Source organism: Charadrius vociferus, unplaced genomic scaffold, assembly GCF_000708025.1.
Source record: "Charadrius vociferus isolate BGI_N301 unplaced genomic scaffold, ASM70802v2 scaffold206, whole genome shotgun sequence".
In the NCBI taxonomy this organism is placed as follows: Eukaryota; Metazoa; Chordata; class Aves; order Charadriiformes; family Charadriidae; genus Charadrius; species Charadrius vociferus.
In genome coordinates this window covers 842,508-861,618 of record NW_009649137.1, presented here as the reverse complement: position 1 = coordinate 861,618, position 19,111 = coordinate 842,508, and the positions used below count along the sequence as shown (strand labels likewise).

General features: G+C 35.5%; 1 protein-coding gene across 1 annotated transcript in view; it reads left to right on the top strand.

Moving 5' to 3' along the window:
- Positions 1–12,306, top strand: part of CHDC2 (calponin homology domain containing 2) — a 52,001-nt gene extending 39,695 nt beyond the window's left edge. Inside the window, exons 11-13 of the mRNA XM_009888363.1 lie at positions 7,605–7,702; positions 8,009–8,125; positions 12,295–12,306. Of these exons, the coding sequence (XP_009886665.1) occupies positions 7,605–7,702; positions 8,009–8,125; positions 12,295–12,306 (227 nt within the window). The remainder of the gene's footprint in view (positions 1–7,604; positions 7,703–8,008; positions 8,126–12,294) is intronic.
- The last annotated feature ends 6,805 nt before the right edge of the window (positions 12,307–19,111 follow it).

The window sequence follows — 19,111 nt, the reverse complement described above, 5'->3', positions numbered from 1 at the left end:
AAAGTCTTTGTTTTTTTCTGCAACAGTATTATGAGATTTGCTGTTATCTCCAGATTCTTTTCTGCAGTATTTTCATCTATACAATTTTCTATCTAGTACTTGTGTAATGAATTATTCTTAATTAAGTGTAGTACACTGCAAACATTATTATTTAATTTCATCCCATTTATTTCAGATCATTACTCCAATTGTTCAAGAGCTTAAATTACAGTCCTTTTCTCAGGAGTACTCACAACCCATTCTTCTTCTCAGAATCAATTCTTTAACCTGCTTGATATTATCTCCAGATTGCTCTAAAGTAGTTTTATGCTATTTTCCAAGTTGCAAATGAAAATATTGAATATTATACAATCTAGGACTTTGCAGTTTGGTTTGTGGACAGCTGGTAACAGGCTTACTGGTTTTGGGTGAGTTTTGTGCTCCACCTAACAGTACCTTTTTCCTAGGCTATCTTTTCCTTACTTCTTTATGAAAGAGAATGTGACCAAAATGTTACTGAAGTTAAAATGGCTAGTATTTGTCCTCTGTCCACAGTATATTGTACCTGTCAAATAGACAAAATTTCACCTAGAGGAGTTTATAGTGACTGTTGCTGCCAACAAATGGGTCGTTTGTAATTTTTGTGTAGAATTGTTAGAGATATTTCCTTGATTATCTCCATTTGGAAAATAGTTTTCATATCCTGCAAAAAAAATCTTGAGGCTTCAAATCTAATCACACAAATATAAAAACTTCTCTTTTTTTTGTGTAAACTGAGAAATTGCAAAAACCTTGTAGCCTTGTGTGCTATTGATTGTTCAGGGGAAGACCAAATCCAACCCTAAGAGTGACATTGAAGATATTTTGCTCTTTTCTTTCTAGAGGGAAAACATTTAAATCTGAGAACATTCCCACATGAATTTTGGTTTTGACCAATCTGATTTTTCTACATTCAGGATGAATTAGGAGTGAGACTATGTAGTAAGTAATTGATGTAAGATGTGTTTCAGGGACTTATTAAAGGGCATAAAATTTTAAAAACTCAATGGATCTGAACTTTTAAAATAAAAAAAAAATAAATATGGAAATGAATAATTAGAGTGCCAAGGCAAAACTTTGCTGCTTATGTCTAGAAATGCTTCATGGAAAAAAAGAAAGCAATCAATGTGTCTTCAAGAGTTGGTTTAACCTGTCACAAGAAAGATGAGGGCAATGCTGTTATGCTTGGTTACTGAATGAGTGTCACGTGATGCCATTACAAGTTAAAAATAAAATTGCCTATTAAAAAGAAAAAAAAGCAGATATGATAGATATGTCTCAAATCACTGAATTGAATATGAACGTTATTTCCTTCAGTGTTGAGTGGCATCAACAACTGAAACAAAACTACTCTCATTTTAGATTGCTTTCAGAGGCCTCTTGCCTCTGAGCTTTCCATAACCATAGTAAATGTCTGAGTACACTACATAAGAGGGCCTGCACATCCACTCCAAATTAATCCAGACTGATTATTTTCTCTTATGAAGTATTTTTACCTATTGTAATGGGTGAGACAGAGTAAATGACAGCCTGTGATGGATCAGGATATTGGGGTTTACTGAAGAACCAGCAAGGTCAGAGCTCTTATCCTATTTGATAATTTCACGCACTCAGTTGCTCCACACAGCGATATGTTCACAAGGTCTCAAATTTCTTCCCTGGCAGGGAGGTTGCTACTGATCTGAGAAGATCAAGCAAAAGCCATGTCAATGTCGCAGCTCATGGTTACCAGTCTCAGGTGTCACTCTTCAGTCCCTGGCATCCAGTGGCATTTGTCTCTATGCACCTCTCTGACCTTCAGAATCTTCTCCCACTTCCAAGAACTTTCCTCCAGTTAGGAACATCTTTATCTTCTTTCCAGTCCCCTGTTGTCTCTTCAAGACCACTGCTTCTTTCTGGGAATGCTTCTTTTTGGCCTCTTCTTTCCATAACTCCAAGTCCCCAGTTTTCCCAATCTAAATAGTCTATGTGCAGAAGCACAACTCGTGATCAGCCTAATTGGTGCTTCTGTCTAATGCTTCTTCATTAATGGGAGGATTCAGAACATGCCACTTTAGTCTAGGTGTTATCAAAATTTGCAGCCAGCCCTTATGATTGCAGCTGGCAAGTAGCAGGAATCTGTCTTAGAATTCAGAAATTCAATTTTGGACAATTTCCTCTCTTCCTCCCCCCGTAACCACACAGAGATATCTGCTACCTGTTAGCATTCTCATTTTAAGCTATTTTTGGCCTACAGCACCCATCAGTCAGGTTTTCATCATGACATTGGCTGAGAATTTTTATCTTAAAGATCCATTAATAAGTTTTTATTTTATACTTTTTTTGCAAGAAATACCAATACAAATGAAACTTAATACATTTATATGCTTAGAGGAAAATGAGATATCCTGAGTAAGACTTCTGATTTCCATTGTTTATTTCTACTAAAATTGAATAATTATATTTAAAAACTTAATTATTGTAGATTGGTTAGCTGGCAGATTTTCTGCTAGATTCGATGTAATTAGGAAAAATACATTATGTTTTCTGATTAATTTATTCACAAGCTTTTGAGTTAAGTAGGTTGATTGATAGTAGAAGGATTAACTGGAAAACAATGAAAATATTTCAAAAGTGTTTAATTAGTCGCAATGGAAAAATGTTCCACTTCGTTTTTATTTTTTTTTCCTTCATGCTCTGATTTACACAGGCTATAAAGCTATAGTTTACTAAATGTTTTTTAAACAATGCTGCCACCATGTTTCATTTCCACGGCCACAGCCATTTATGCGGGTGCATGGTAAACCAGATTGGTGTGATCCAGATTAAAAAGTAAAGAAAAATTTTTGCCCTTTTTTTTCAAGCCAGCAGTTTTCTTACACCCACTTTGCTGCCACACAGACAATTCTACCAGCATGAAAGAAAGGATTAGTGGAGACAGAAGAAAGTACACAGGTACTAGGGACAATTGATATTGCTTAAGTGCCCTCAAATAATATTCCCATCGGAAGCCTAAAGGTAGCTAATGATACATTTAAAGTAAAAATAAGACAAACAATAAAGTTTATTTTTTGATCAAAGCGCGTGGTTTAATGAGTTTCCATAACCAGGCTGAGCAAATCAGTCTAGATAGCTAAGCAGAAAAACAATTCAATATTGGACCTTATTTAAAATGAAAGGAGTAGTAGTTAATCTTAAGAAGTTAAAAATAAAAATGTGGAAATAGTGATTTATTAAAAATACCAATATTGTGTGCTGAGAGTGAATCTGAGTTCTATTAATAAAAAAAAGACAGAAAGATTATTGAATTTTATAGGTCCCAACTACGATCAATAATATGATGGATTTATATTAGAAAGACTAACTTTTTAGGAAGAAAGTAAGCTTTTAAAAATGTATTTAGATATTTTTAAAGTATTTGTTTTTGCAGTGACTACATGAAATACTTTTGAAATAACTGCAAGCAATTTACCAAGGAGTTGGTCTGCTACTGTAGACATTTGTAAAACGGAAGTCTGAATTTAATGAAAATTAAAACTGTCCCAACTTAGATGTTGAGGCCCATATTTACTGTGTTCTGTTCCTGTCGTAGGTAACAGGGTGATATAATATATCCAGTCGGACTTCATTTTTGGTACATTGCCCTCTAGAATTACCAAGGACCATTAAGCTTTGACTTTTCTGCTTGAGAAAAAGTTGTTTCAGTTAAACAATAGGAAAAAAAATAATTCTGACATGGTGAAATTTTTTTTGCTTCATAAATTTATAAATGAATGTTATAATTTTGATTTGAAAACTTACAGAAAATGAAATTTTTGTTCTAATCCTCTTTTAAATACTGCTTTTTGATATTTTTTTTAACTGACCATATATTTCATGAATATTTAGAATAATATGTAAATTAATTTAATTTTCTTTCCATTCCTGTTAAGGAAACAACAACAATAAAACAAACATCATCTGAAGTATAAATTGAATTAAAAATTTCTTCAGAAAAGGAGATTTTTTAGATAGTAATTTGAAATAATATTTTTTAGAATGTTCTAGAAGAAATTTGATGATGACCAAAAAAACACCTTTATTCACTCATCATTGTACATGAGCATGAAATTAAAAAAGAAGTCTGAACTGACTGTTACTAAAAGCAGCAGGTTGTAAGTTTGGTTTAGGTGTATAGTATCTTTCTTGACAGCACACTGAATCCTTCTGAGGCTCTATTTGGTCCTCATGCCACAAAGAAGCATCTGTCCCTACAGAGTATGGTTGTTTTGTTTTGTTTTTTTTTTTCTTAAAGTCTACTTACTTTATGTCTCTTCTCATAAGAAGTCCTGTACAGAATTGTCTTCTAAATAATTCTTTTTGACCTGTACTTCTGTCCTGGTTGCAGTTTTGGATTACTAATGGAAGACTTGATTCCTGCGTAGGTTTTTTTTCCTTTCAAAATTAGCAAAAGATAATCCTAAAGCTCTACCAAGTACTTCCTCACAAAGTACTTGGTAAAGAACAATATATTTTTGATTTTGATATTTTTCTAGAAAGGGTACTTTTTTTTTTTTTAAATATATTGTTTTGATTAAATTGTTTTGGTGAGCTCCTCTCCAAATAGTATAAATATACCAAACCATTAATATGTTGTAGTGATCCTAATTGGAAGATCGTTGCATATAAAGGAGCTACGTGATCCACATAGCAGTTAACTTGGGTAGGTGCAGACCTGTGGTCCACTGTGCGTATCCCTTGGCTACAGGATAAACGTGGCCAGACGATTGTAAAAGCAGACCCTGTAAGGCAGCTCCCGCTTGGTACCAGTGATTAAACCACCAGTGTGTCCTTGTCTTTAACTAAAGCTGCAGCACCAAGTTCTCACGTGAACATCCTTTTCATCTGATGGTAGAAATGATTAGCAGAATTGTTTTATTTTAACAAAATCCTGTAAGAGCCAACCTTCCCACAGACTGCATCTGTACAGTGTGCTACATCCTGACTGGAGGTCAGTTCCAATGCTGCCCATCTTGGGGTTCCCAGTGACTGAAGGGATGAAAGGTTATTTATAATAATCTCTTTTCCCCTACAACATTAGCTCCAATAACTCTCAGTGATACTTTATGAAGTCTGAGTGTCTGTCTTAGTGGGATCATAATGAACCAGCACCCCCTGGTGCAAAGCATATGCACATCAAAAGTTTACTTCTGGATATTCATGAACAGTCTTTGAAAATTCTGTAAGAATTTCACTCTTCTATGACATATAAAGTCACAGTTTGATAAAATTCTCATGCATGTTAGCTAGAAAGAAAGTACTTAAAAATTAGTCTTTCCTGGAATTAATTTTTGAGATTATTATTTGATATATTTACTTCGCATTAATCTAGGATTCCATCTGAGTGCACTTCTTATTTAATGATTTGCCCCATGATTATTTTATTTCTTCTATTTGGTTCTTGAATAGCTTATCTCTTAAGTTTAGTCTGAAGCATAATATTTACAGCACTGTAGAACAATTCTATAAGCTTACAACTAATCTATTTGGTATAAGTGAGGAGTTCCACAACCAAATTTATACCTGTAGCTGATAGTAGCTACTTACTTGTAAATTTGAATTAACTGTACTTCTTAGGAGACCAGTTGAAGTTACTGCAGCTGACGTTGATAAATTATGATCTGACATTAGCAGCATCATCTCTAGCTACTTTTTCCCTGTCACTAATTACAATTTTGCAATCACACTTAATATCAAACAAAAGCAGGTGGCTAAAGGTAATTGAGGAGATAGAGAGTCCAGGTAGAATAAGTGCTAGTAAAAGAAAATATTTTTGAATGTTTTTTGGATTTGTGGCCTGGCTTTTGGACAATAACTTGCTTGGTTATGCTGGCCTGGCTGACATCTGAGGGTACTTAGGCGTGAATAAGGTTACTTTAAGAAATTTAATAATTTTCAATATACAGCAGCCTTTTTTGTATTCCAAATGCATAGAGAATCTATCATTTTCTCCAACTTTCATTTAGTTTATAGTATTCTTTCTGTAAAGGTAGAGACCTTTAAAATATACACAATTTGTGCCCCCGCTTTCATGTGTCTGGTCTTGCAGAATGAAACTCTTAATAAGGACCAACTTGAAACAAAGGTCTGAAATGTGTAACCTAGTGAAACATTTTATACTTCTGTACTTTTAAATTATTTCTGTGTCGAGTACTGGTGTCTCCAAAGTCTTCTTTTGCCAATGAAGATAGTTAACTATTCTGAACATTGTTATACTACTATCATAACAGTTCAGTGTTACAAACATTTTATCTTTTAATGGTAGTATTTTTGAAAGAAAAGAACATTTTTTTACATTATAACTTTAAGGTGTTTATGTGTTTATAATATGTAGGAGATTTCTGATCATCTCAGATTCTGTAGCATATTGGTGGGTTTTTTTCAACTTAGGAAACTTCAAACTTGGTAAACAATACACTCTCTGGATGTATAGTGAAATAAAAGCTATATAATTTGTCCTTTATGAGAAAGCGTGATCCCAGTCTGTCTGAAAACCTTACCAGTGGCTGAAATCCAAAGTGTTCCCTAAATTTGGGAGCTTTGACCTGAGACAGTAACGAAGACAAAGAAAATTAAGCAATAGGTATTTTCGCAAAAGAAGTTGGAAGAAACTGCAAATAACACAACAGAGAAGGCATGACTTGGAACTTGAATATTTGTGACCAGATTGCTCTGCTTATAAAAGGATTGGCTTCTATGTGTTCATGCTTCACAAACTGCGTATTATCTGGAGAGCAAAGTTACCAGTAATTGGGTGGAGGCAGTGATTTAAGACTTTTAGTTATTGGTATGTTAGTAACTTTTTTTTGAGAATATCTTAGGTTGAGAGTTTTCAAATGGCTGTATTCTACCTATGGTTTGTTATGATGCTTAAGAACAAAAGTCTCTTGTTTAAATGCTGTGTTAAATATTTAAGATATGGGATGCTTCAAATAAGAAATACTAATAAATCAACTGTATTTACTTTCTTAATAATCAGTTTTATTTTAAATAAAAACATTAGAAATATAAAAAATAACCTAACCTTGTGAGGCATAGGCCTTTACAACACAATTGGAGTAATTGCAGTAGTGATTTGTGCTGCAGGAACTGAGCTGTTAGCTTTCATTTATATTGAATTTGTGCCAAATAATTTAATATGACCGTAAAGAAAATCAATGACCCTCTCCTTCTTATGTGCTTAAACATTGCAACTTTAAAGGATTCATGCATATTTTTGTGAGTTTCAGTAGCCCTATGAATGTTATGCCTATAAAAATAAAAATAATTTACATGTTTAGTTTCCCAATCTGTGAGGTTAAGTTTAGTTTACCTGCTTTCCCTTCTGTTGTGATGAATACTCTTACATGCTGTATCAGAGTGTGTGAATAATAGTTACAATATTCTAGGTGATATTTTCTATCTTCAGTAATGGCTCTGGAAGAGAAATTCTACATGTGAACGAATGTTTCCTTTTTCTGTTCTTTCCTTTACTCAGTCATTTCAAATAGTCATCATATCTTTCTAGAATAAAGTTAGGCATCTCAGGGGAGAAGAGGCTAATTGGTCTTTCTCTCTTTTTAAATCAGGTGAAGTACCACCAATGAGATGGATAGTAAATTTTGACCGAGATCTTCTAGATGGTCTGGTATTGGCAGCACAGCTGGCAGCTTATTGTCCATATTTGGTAACGATTTTTCTTAATATTTTCCAACTTCTATACAGTTTGTTAATGTAACTGGGTTTATTCAGGCCTTATTTTCCTTTGGAACTGTTGGCTTATGTGGGTTTTAGAAAGAAAAAAACCCCAACATTTAGCAAGTCTAGAGTGATTATTTCAGTATTGCGTTTTTTTTTTTTTTTCTCTGGGTATATTCTTAATAAGGAATTTCAGTTCAAAATTTAGATCTTATGGATTGCTGAAAGAGTGAAAATACAAACATAATAATTTTGCATTGTGGAAGATCAAGAGTTTGATTTCTGTCTTCTCTAGATTGCTACTCACTTTGTAAGGATGTATACTGATCCAAGAACTCCTGAACAGTTTCTGCACAACTGTTTGATACTTGTGAGTGCTATGCATGCTGTCAGTCTGGCTATAGACATAAAGGTAAATGATTTTATGCTAGCAGTTCTTATATACTTTTAAATTTATTTTTTTTTTTACTTTTATGATAGTAATATTGTACATCAAATTAAGGTGAGATTTTAAGGCAGCAGTTTTATTTCATGATGTGCTGCTGTATGATGGAAACCAAAATACTGCTTTGTATAAATATACTTAATTACAAGTAATTTCCGTAATTCTTTTCTTTGTAGAATCACATATATACAACTAGCTTGAACATAGAATTGGAACTGAATTAATCTTAGCATCGTAAATCACACAATGAAAACCTGAGTGGAATTTATTATTAACAGTCTAAGGCAACTTAGAAAAAATATATTTAAGAACAAACATCATTAAACATAAAAAGGAGCAGTAAAAAAAAAAAAGGAATGTCTGGTGACAACTTACATGTATCTACCTAATCAGAAGGGCCCACGGGGGTTCTGTCCCAGGTTTGCTGGACGCAGAATTCAGTCCTTTGGACTGCTGGTGAGAGTAACATTGTATGCCATCAGCTTCTGACATCCTTTTTTTGGGTTAATATGATGTTGTTGATGTTAATTTCTTCTTCAATATAGGGCCCACTTGGGATCATTTCTATATGTTTAGTAACATGCTTTACATCTCTGTTTTTTTTCATTGGCCTACAGCTCCAAATTTTCTATATATGGTGCCCTTTACATATGTTAGATATTTCTTTGTCCTTTTTGTTTCCCCTGAAACCAGTTTTCTCCTGCTCCCATTCTGCATTTCTTTAATTCACCGTTTGTGAGCTGTTTATGGCTGTGGGTTTGGGTAGTACCATACAAAGATAAAGGCCTGATCAATTAAAAAAAGTTGCTGTCACCGCTAAACCAAGTAAAGCAAAGCTTTACAAGCTGGTCAACAAGCCTTCAGACAGAGAAGGCTGGTGAAACCCCTGTGGTAAGGCCCTGTAAATTCAGCACCAAGTTTATGGACTGTTAATAACAATGGCAAGGCTGTATTACAAGGTTACGTGCTCACAGGGATTCATGCTCCTATGTTCCACGTGCTGGTTGTGTGACATTCTTCTTAATGCACTTAGTGTGTTTTAAGACCACAATGTCTCCGATACTACTATGTTATTAGTTCTTCATATTTTTGAGGTATTAGCATTTCTATAGATGGGAAAGTCCATCTCCATACAGACTAGGAATTTAAACAAAGCTATGTAATCAATCAACATCAGAAAAAGGAACAGATCTTAGATCTTCGAGATCTGTATTTTAATACTAGCTAAGGCATGTTCTACAAAAAAAAATATTGTGGGAAGTAAAAAAAAAAAGTAAAGGGTACTTTTTACATAGATTTATTGGAATTCATATCTGCTTTTCTAAGACTACTGTAGAAATTTCTTAAGCTTGTTCTTCAGCAATAAAAGCAGGAAAATGCATGGATCCTGATGCTGAACTGTCATAATCTGGGACTTTTCTGATAGTCTTGTCTCTTAAATTCAGCAGGCTGAAATGTTCCAACAGTATTGGCAAAGTTCTTGACTATCAGGCAATCTCTGCTTCTGAATTTTCAGGACAGCTTTGCATTAATTAATGCAAGGACAGTGGTGACAGCACAAGCTGACACACATATTTGGTCTGGAATAGATGGCAATTTCAATCACTTTAAAAAATCTAAGATTCTGTAATAATAAAGAAATTTAATTGTCTGGAAGACTTTAGCTGTAAGTTTAAATGATACCTCTAATGGAGTTCAAGGCTTTTAAATCCTTTTAAGGATTAAGGTACAGGCTTAAGATGGAGTACTTTGGGCAAGAAATTCTTTGTTTCCACTTTCAAATCATGATTGACAGTTCAGCCCTGGAGTATTAATGGTGTCTTTTCTGTGTATTTTTTCGTTGTGTTTGATATTTTAAGTTCTAAAATGCTTTGATTTGAAGAAGATCCAATAGAAAGCCCAAAATAAAATATTGAAAGATAGGATGGGGGATAACAGCGATGTGGAGGGAATGTACGTGACAAGGATAGATTAGGAGAGAAGATGCAGTGATTGGAGATAGCCAGTAAAGGAACTCAATTTGCTACTGACTGATTTAAAATTGGGGCCAGCAATACTGACATTTATATTTGGGAACAAGTAAAAGGGAGGATATTTTCAAACAAGCTATAGAAGATGATGTGAGTAAAGTCGGAGAGTGTTAAGAAGCTGAAAATGAATGCAGCTGTTCTGTTGAAATGAAGGGAGGAATTCAGCATTGTTGTGGAGCAGAAAGCTGATGTAGTTGATACTCCAGAGGGAAGGGATGCCATCCAGAGGGACCTTGACAGGGAGAGAGGTGGGCTCCTGCGAACGTCATGAATTTCGACAAGGCCCAGTGCAAGGTCCTGCATGTGGGTTGGGGCAATCACAAGCACAGAGGGTGGGCAATGAGTGGATTGAGAGGAGCCCTGAGAAGAAGGACTTGGGGGCCCTCCTTTAATCTGATGGATGAAAAACTGAATATGAATTGGCAATGTGCACTCTCAGCCCAGAAGGCAAATAGCATCCTGGGCAGCGTCAAAGAAGCAGGGCCAGCAGGTCAAGGGAGGTGATTCTTCCCCTCTACTTCACTCTCGTGGGACCCCACCTGGAGTACTGTGTCCAGCTCTAGGGCCTCCAGCATTAAGAAGGATGTGAGTCCAGAGGAGGGCCATTAAGATAATCACGGGGCTAGAGCACCTCCTCTATGAGGACAGGCTATGAAGAGTTGGGGTTGTTCGGGCTGGAGAAGATAAGGCTCCAGGGAGACCTTACAGTAGCCTTCCAGTACCTAAAAGGGGGCCTACAGGAAAGATGGGGAGGGACTCTTCGTCAGGGAATGTAGTGGTAGGACCGAGGTGTAATGGTTTTAAACTGGAAAAGGGTAGATTTAGATTAGATATTAGGAATAAATTATTTACTGTGAGGGTGGTGAGACACTGGGACTGGTTGCCCAGAGAAGTTGTGGATCCCCCCGTCCCTGGAAACGTTCAGGGCCAGGTTGGATGGGGCTTTGAGCAACCTGGTCTAGTGGAAGGTGTCCCTGCCTATGGCAGGGGGGTTGGAACTAGATGGTCTTTAAGGTCCCTTCCAACTCTAACCATTCTACGATTCTATTTTATGATTCTATGATTCACTGGTGATCTATGAAAAAATATGCAATTGCAACAGACAAGTGATGTGTTCAGGCCTGTCAGTTTTTAAGTTCGCCTAGATGGTACACTTGGGCACCCCATGAACAAGTTGTGGAAATGAAAGAAAAGGACACGTATGTTTCAAAATCCGTGGTGCTTTTTATTTTTGTCAGAGCAACTGAAAATTACTCAGATCTGAAAATGGTCTCACCTGGGATATTTCTAAAGAGAAAATGGATATGTCTGGCATAGATATAGTCTTTTAAAAAGGATAGTAATGTGTATACATTACAAACATCCAAAAATACAGACTTTTAAGCTTTATTTAGACATGAAAATGACTACTTGGTCTTTTTTCCAGACTGGCTGACTATTCTATTCTCACATTGACTTCCAGCTTATTGAAAACTTGGCTGCTGCAGTTGTAAAAGCCAAGCTTATATAAACTTAGGAACCTCCGTTTGTTCACAAAACCCATTGTTTCCTATATGTTTATCTTTTAAGTTAAACCTTTAAGTCTTACAAATCTGGAAATAACTAATAAAGATTACATGTATGGCTTTCTGTTTCTGAAATGTAATATAGTATTTTTATTACCTCCTGTTTGTTTAATACTTTTGCCATAATTTTCAATAGTTATTTGCAATTGTTGCTTTAAATTGGTTGCCTAGGTAACATTTCATGGTCACTGATTCCAAGCATTTTCTATTTTTCAGTTATTTGTGTCCTGCTAGAAGCTGTTCTTGACTGTAGGATGTCTATTTGCATCATTGCTTTGTACGCCTTGTACTAGGGAAAGCCTTCTTGCATGATTTTTGCATCTGTTGAACAGTTTGCTTCATTACATTATTCAAGTAGTAATTACAGGTTCAGAAAAATTGAGAGTTTTATTGCCACAAGAAGTGGTTCAGCAATCTACTCCTTCCTGACGTCAAGTTTTTCTCTCCTCTTTCTTGTCTGTCAGAACTTTGGCTTATAATTACTGTGATTATTTGGGATTTAGAACACCCTGATCTGTTTTTTTTTCTTTTTCTTTTCCAGCTAGATAGATGAATATTTGTTTGTAACATATTCTATTCTTAGTCCACTACACTTCCATGCTAATAAAACAGAACTGCCAGCATACTCTAAATATCACAGAATGATATGAGGCAGTTAATGAAATTTAATTTTTGCTTTAACTTATAAACCTATTTTCATAAAATCAAGAGGCGTTATTTTTAAGCAGTTGCAAACTGTTTTCTGAGCAGTAGTACCAGCAATACTAAAGACCAGGCTTTAGTGATATACAGGTGACTGAAAACATGGAGTTGGTTATGGAATTAACAGCACAGAGCTGATGGTGTTATAATAGTCAAATAACTTTTTTTTTTTTTCAGTAGAACCAATCTACTAGCTTTTGTATTTGTTGTCCAGTTTTGATATAGTCTTAACTTGGAATATTTAGAATTTGAAGTAAAATAATTTATTCAGTCAGCTTCAGCATTTTCTTTAACTAGACAACATTAGAGCACAAATAAAAATCTAACAAGCAAGCACCCAACTCTTCAAGAAATTTTAGATGCTTTTTCACATTTTGAGAAACTTTGTTATATATAATATATATATAGACTGTGATTTTTCTGTTGAACGTTGTTATGAAGTGCACTGATTTTTATTTTATTTTTTAAATTAGTTCCCAGATTAATGTCACAGATTCAGTTTTACGAATGCAGCACAGGATAAAAGAGAATAATGTTTTCTGAGGGAATAAGTTCTGATCTAACTGGAAATGAGAAGTAGGCGGCAAAAGAAAGTTAGGCTTCAACAGATAATCTACTCTGGCATCTTTGCTATCTTGAATGAAAGTGCAGGAAAGCAGAAGTGTAAAACCACAGCTATGTTGGAAAAACTTCTACGAATACTTGCTAACATTCAATAGCCGTTACTGAGATAAGTGAATGGAAAACATCAGAATACTTTTCAGACTTCAGGTTTAAAGCTTTTGTGAGGGAAGAAGCTTTTTTACTTTACATATCAAGTGCATCCTAAAATTCCAAACTTAAAAAAGAACATCGATGGAAATAAATAGAAATAGAAGATGAGGCATATGATTACATCAGCACATGAACAGTATATGAAATGAATCTTAAGAATTACGAAGATAAGCATTATCTAGGAAACTATGGAGAGTGACAGGGAAACTTCAGATCAGTGCCCAGTGAAGTACTACTTCTAATGGAAGGTGAAAGAAGGAGCTGTGCTTAGAACTGCTGGGAGTAAGGTGCAATGCTTGGCTGGCCACAGGGCAAGAAAAGAGGGAGGAAGCAGTCAGTAACTTCCTGCCTTCGTGCTCCATAGAGTCAATGGATTTGCCACCAGGGAACCTCCAGTTCTGCCTTTTCTATGGAGTGTCCTACCTGTCTCTTAACTTAATAAAACAGAGGGAAATTCAGAAAACTTGGAGGTTACCTAGTGAGATGCTAGATGAATTTAATGTGTATATTGGTAAAAATGTGGTAAGGCTCGTCTGTTCTAATATACCTTCACAGGTTTCTCTTTCCTGTTGTACTAAACAAAACAAAAATTCATATTCCTTATAGTACAAAGCACAGAGAACTTATTCATAGAGAACTACAGGCATTTAATCTGCAGGACTTCAGGCATTTAATTTAATGAGGGCTGAGCTGTAGTCAGTAATAAGTCTGTGAGGCTTTCAGTCATCTTTCCTTAAATAATATTTATCCTTTGGGAAAGGGTTGTATCCCTTCTCTGCTTTTAGTCCATGAGCCAAGCCTTGCCATCTTTTCCAGTACTCAGATTCTCTTTTTTCTGTCACCGCCCTGCCATATAACGCTTTAGGGTATGGAAAAGGAGAGGATCCTCTTCCTCAAGCAGACATTAGGAGTCTATTCCAGCATACAGCTCCTTCTGGTTTCCTTGCAACCAGGGAGATGAAGCCTTTTTAAAAATATGATTTTCTGAAATGTCTATCATAGAGTCACCAAGTGATATAGGTTGAATGCTCTTCAGACTTAACTACTGTCAAGGCCCTGAGGGCGCCCCCAGCCCTGCCTGCCCCTGCCCAGCCCCCCACATCTCCCCCACCTGCCCGCAGCCCAGGACCCCACATCAGCCCTCCGGGACCCTCAGCCCCTGCCCCAGCAATGCTGCAGCAGGGCTGGTCTCCAGCTCCCCAATGCTCCCCACAAGACACAGAGCATCTCATTAGAGCATAGCGCTGCATAGACTGAAGGAACCAGAGGAAATACTGTCGGGTTCATCTGTGAGAATTCTTTAATTTCTCCTTTCAGTAAAACATAGTAGGAAGCTTCTGACAAGATTGTAGACTGGATGGGAAAGAAAGATTACTCCCGCATTGGAAATGCTGTGTTGGTTTGACTCCTTGCATTTCTGAATTTAGAATCCAGTTTATTCTGGATTTTTCTGGTTTGAAATTTGGAATTGTTCTGACCCATTTGTGACAGCAGAAGAGCATCTTATTTTCCCTGTTCTATATGTCAAATGTATGTTCATTCTTAGTAGTAAAATATATGGGCACCCTTTTTTGATGACTTATTAGGAAATGAATCAAAAACAGTAAGCTCTTCTTATTTACTTCTTGGTGTTCTTCTCTCAAATCTTTGGAAAAATAAAATTGTACCTTGTGTAAGGCTAGAATGCCATAGACTGGTGGAAGTGAACATTACTTCAAATGCTTGGTGTTACTGCATTTATTTAGATTGTGTTCATGAAGAAAATTATCTTATAGCTCTGTCTTTTTTTCCAGCTTCTTGCTTGGTTATACTGAACATAACTTTGAAAGGAGAGTGTTTTCTTAGGTTGCTTTTACAGTTTTTACACAGACTCAAAGGGAGACTGTGCATAGGCTTGGAAGGAAAAAAAATAAAGGAGATTTTGAAGTAGACAGAAATCATGTGTGTTTCAGAAAGTCTCTTGTGCAGAAAATAGATTAAGGCTGGGAAAACACTCAAGTGTATGTGTACTTACCATATAACTATTTTCATTTAGGTGTCAGCTTGTAGTGGTGTCCTTTTGGCCTATGGTTTGAGCAAATAGGCTGTTCTTAGATTCTTATTTTGTATAAGGGTTTTTTTATGTCGAATATTTGCTTTTAGCTACTGAGTTTTTTTACGTCATGCAGAAAGAAGGTGGCTCCACTGGAGTTTAAAATGTTTGCCCTTTATACGCTTTCTCGTCACAAAATTATTATGTCAAAATGCAGCTTTCGCTAGCTGAAGAAAATCTTTGGCAGTTGCTGATCTGTCAGTCATCAAGTAGAAGTTGTTTGGGGATGGAATTAATTGTACTTGTGCTCAGAGTGATGCATTATTTTGCTTTCTTAGATCTCCTGCCTTAGGGCTAAAATCTCTGCTGCTTTTTTATGATCCTATGTTTTAGGCAATAGATTTCAGCCAAAATTGCATTTTAATAACATCAAAAGAGGAAGAAAACTCAATAAGCAATTTCTAATTAAAAAGAATTCATAAACTGTTAATGACAGTCAGGCTTATTTCTGTATGTAAAGAATGGAATAGAGAAGAATTTAAAATAATGACAGAGAGGTGTCTAACTAATCAATAAATCCTTAAGCCACTGATTTTCAGAAGCAGGCAAATTATGTCAATGGAAAGACCACTTTATATTTGCCCAGTTTCTTACCCTCTTTACTTAAGCAACTGCTCTGTTGGCAGAGGCAGAATAGTGGGAGACGCAGCCTCTGATACTCCAAGGATATCCATAAGCATTTAAATCTTGCGGATCCCTTTTCAATGTCATTACAGCTGCTTTTCTATTCTGACAAAGGGTGTTCATGAAACTGCTTTTTGCCGTACCTACAGGAGGAACTAACCAGAGGAACAAGGGCTTTCCTGCAAAATTTGAAGGTAGACTCACTGTTGTGTGCTGCTTGGAATATATATTTACGTTTTTACAGTGTTGTATTGCATCTTGAGCTTTTTAGTAATTAGGAAGTTTATTGACTGCTTTGTAGAAGTGCTGGAATATACGCTCCAGTGTAAAACTTCAGGTAACTTGGAAATAAAAGTTAACTCAGATAATTGGTAGTAGATATGTCTGTACATCTCTGTTGCTGCACTAAAGACAGTCTAGAAGAGGCAAAAAAAGCTTTCTCTAATGCTCCATTTAGGCAATAAACATCTTATAATCATGTTAAGGACAAGCATATAGTTGGTCATAAAAATAAAATAAAGGGGGGCTGAAAGTGCGGTCCTGTGAAAAACAGGTATGATGTAGTTTATAGAATACATATTAATATATAGGAATATTTGTTATTCTCAGATATCCCTGGAAACTTTAATAGTATTGACAATAATTTTTAAAATAAGACTTTACTGACAAAGTATCAAAAGAAAATTAAGTTGATTCAACTCTATAGTCATAGTTGGCTATTAAGATGTTTTTGTCCTAAAAAGGTACATTGGGAATAAAATTTACCCATGAACAAGTTGTGTTATCTGGAGTGATAATTTTTTAATAAAAAGAGCAAGGTTTTAAAAAACTTCCACAAAAGTGATAATCCCAAGAACGTGGGCTGCTTATTGTATGTTTTAATTAATATCACGTTTTATTAGATGGACTGTATTTATTCATTTTTTATTAATCTGACCTCCTCAAAAGTGTGACATTACCATTTTTATTGCTTTCTTAACTTACCCACAAAAGATAACCAAGCCTCTCTACTCCATACTACCATGGCTGGAGTTACCTGGCCAATTTCAGTTACAGTTGCTGTACCCTCATGAGGGATCTCGCAGTATCACCATACACTCTTCTACAGCCAGTCTTTGCTTCATATCTAATACGTTGCAGTTTGCTGATTTTCAGGTTGTTACAAGACCTTCCTTATAAAGCTCTGCTTGAGGGAAGTACGTATGTGCAGAGAAGCACTTTTAGTTTGAAGGAAGTTGTACACTGTATTTACCAACAGATTGCTCGTCTTGAATCAGCAAATATATTCATACTTGCGATGCGAGAGATATATTTTTGTAGGTATGGAAGTTATACTTACGCAGAAGTCATTGATGTGACTATTGTTCATCTGGAGAGATCTGTGTGCTGCTATCAACTCAGCTGTGATGTCCTGACACACAATGTGGGCTAACATTGAGTGGGAGGTTTTATTACTTGCAGTAGTTTCTGGAGGATGGATGGTGGTGAACATTGAGAACACACTGTTAATTTCATGCAACTCTTGATTTCCCTTTTTGCCTACAAGCTAGACTTTTTTCTAGACCTTTTTTCTACAGATACGCCTGCCGTGTCTGCGCTTATGAGATAGAGAGATTCAGGTTCCTTATAGTGTACTTGTTTTTAAATAAAACTGGTGTTGTAAATAAAACTGATGTTCTAAATAAAACTGATGTATTACTCTTCATTCCTTTTCCAGATAAAGAGAAAACACGTGCCATTTAAGATACGTTTTTGCTTTATTTTGTCTTTTTTTTGTTTGTTTGTTAGGACTGTGCAAAAATAATGTAGTCTTCGATATCCTAAGTGCTACAAAGGAATGTTATATTGCGTGAGAATTGTATGTTAATGTCCTTAAAAAAGGATGCAAAACTTTGAATTGTTGCTGAATAAAGAGAGCTTTTTTTTTCCTTATTGTTAATGCATTTGAATATGAAGTATCTCCTAGAGATTATCAAATTCGTAGTAAGTTTAAAAAAAAAAATAGTAGTATAGCTGTTTCATAACATAAAATTTTGGGATTTAAAAGTATCTTGTACCTGTTTGCTCTGTCACATGGCCTTGCAGATCTAAAAGATGTTTGCTTTATGTCTATACAATGCTTCTAAGAAATGTACGGGTCAATATTAAAATAAATAAATATGTGCTCTGTCTATTCTTTGAGTGGTTTATTGCTGCAAATTCATGATCTGATGAAACCATGTGAAGAAGGAAGCTTGATTCTAGAATGATGGAATGAGGTTACATGTAGTTATGTGCAACTCATCCAAGCTGCTTAGAGAAGGTGACAGTGACAATCAGCAAAAGCACAATAGATCAGGGTTTTTTGCTTGAGAATTGGGCAAAGTTTTTCCTGTAAGGTGAGAGGATTTAGAACGGTAGTCACTTTCAAGGCATTAGGCAAAGGAGGGCCTTTTTCGAAATATTGCTGTATTGAATGACTCTCAGTTATGGACGGGAACCAAAGGAAGTGTCTTGAGTGAAAAGAGCACCTTTTAATGGGATGCCATGTTAATGCAGTGGTTTGCTGCTTAAATCTACTCCCAAGTGTGTGGTTTTTTTCAGTATGACTTGCTATTTAATTCAGGAGAGAAATTAACTGCAGATGTAAAAATTTATTTAGTATATTATAGACAATTTGATTATAATAACGTATTATAAGTTACTGTGCATGAAGTTTTAAAATACTTAATTTAATTAGTTTGATTTAGGAAGTACAGAATCTTAGTTGTTTAAATCTGTAGCCAGATATTTCCTGCCTCTATTTATGTGGGAAGCCACTTCCATCATTAGGTCTCTTTACTTTTTGATTAGAACTCTGAAAAGTTCATGTATTTGATGGAGGAGTTTCTACCTCTCTCTTTGCAGTGACTTACCAGAATTTCTGAGGACTAAAGCTTTGACATGTTTTGCGGTTGCCATTTAAATTCATTTCTGTAAATCATATAGTTAAGATGCAGTAATACTTACTACCTTTTGTAAAGCAATTTGGAGTCTGCAATAAAAATAACTATATAGTCATGGTTTCCTGTTGTTTGTTGAATGGTGACAATGTCTTCCTAAACAGTTGCAAAACTGTATCTAAGAGTATTTGGGATGGTATTTTGCACAGTAAACGGAAAGATTTTAGAAGATTTTTTAAAAGATA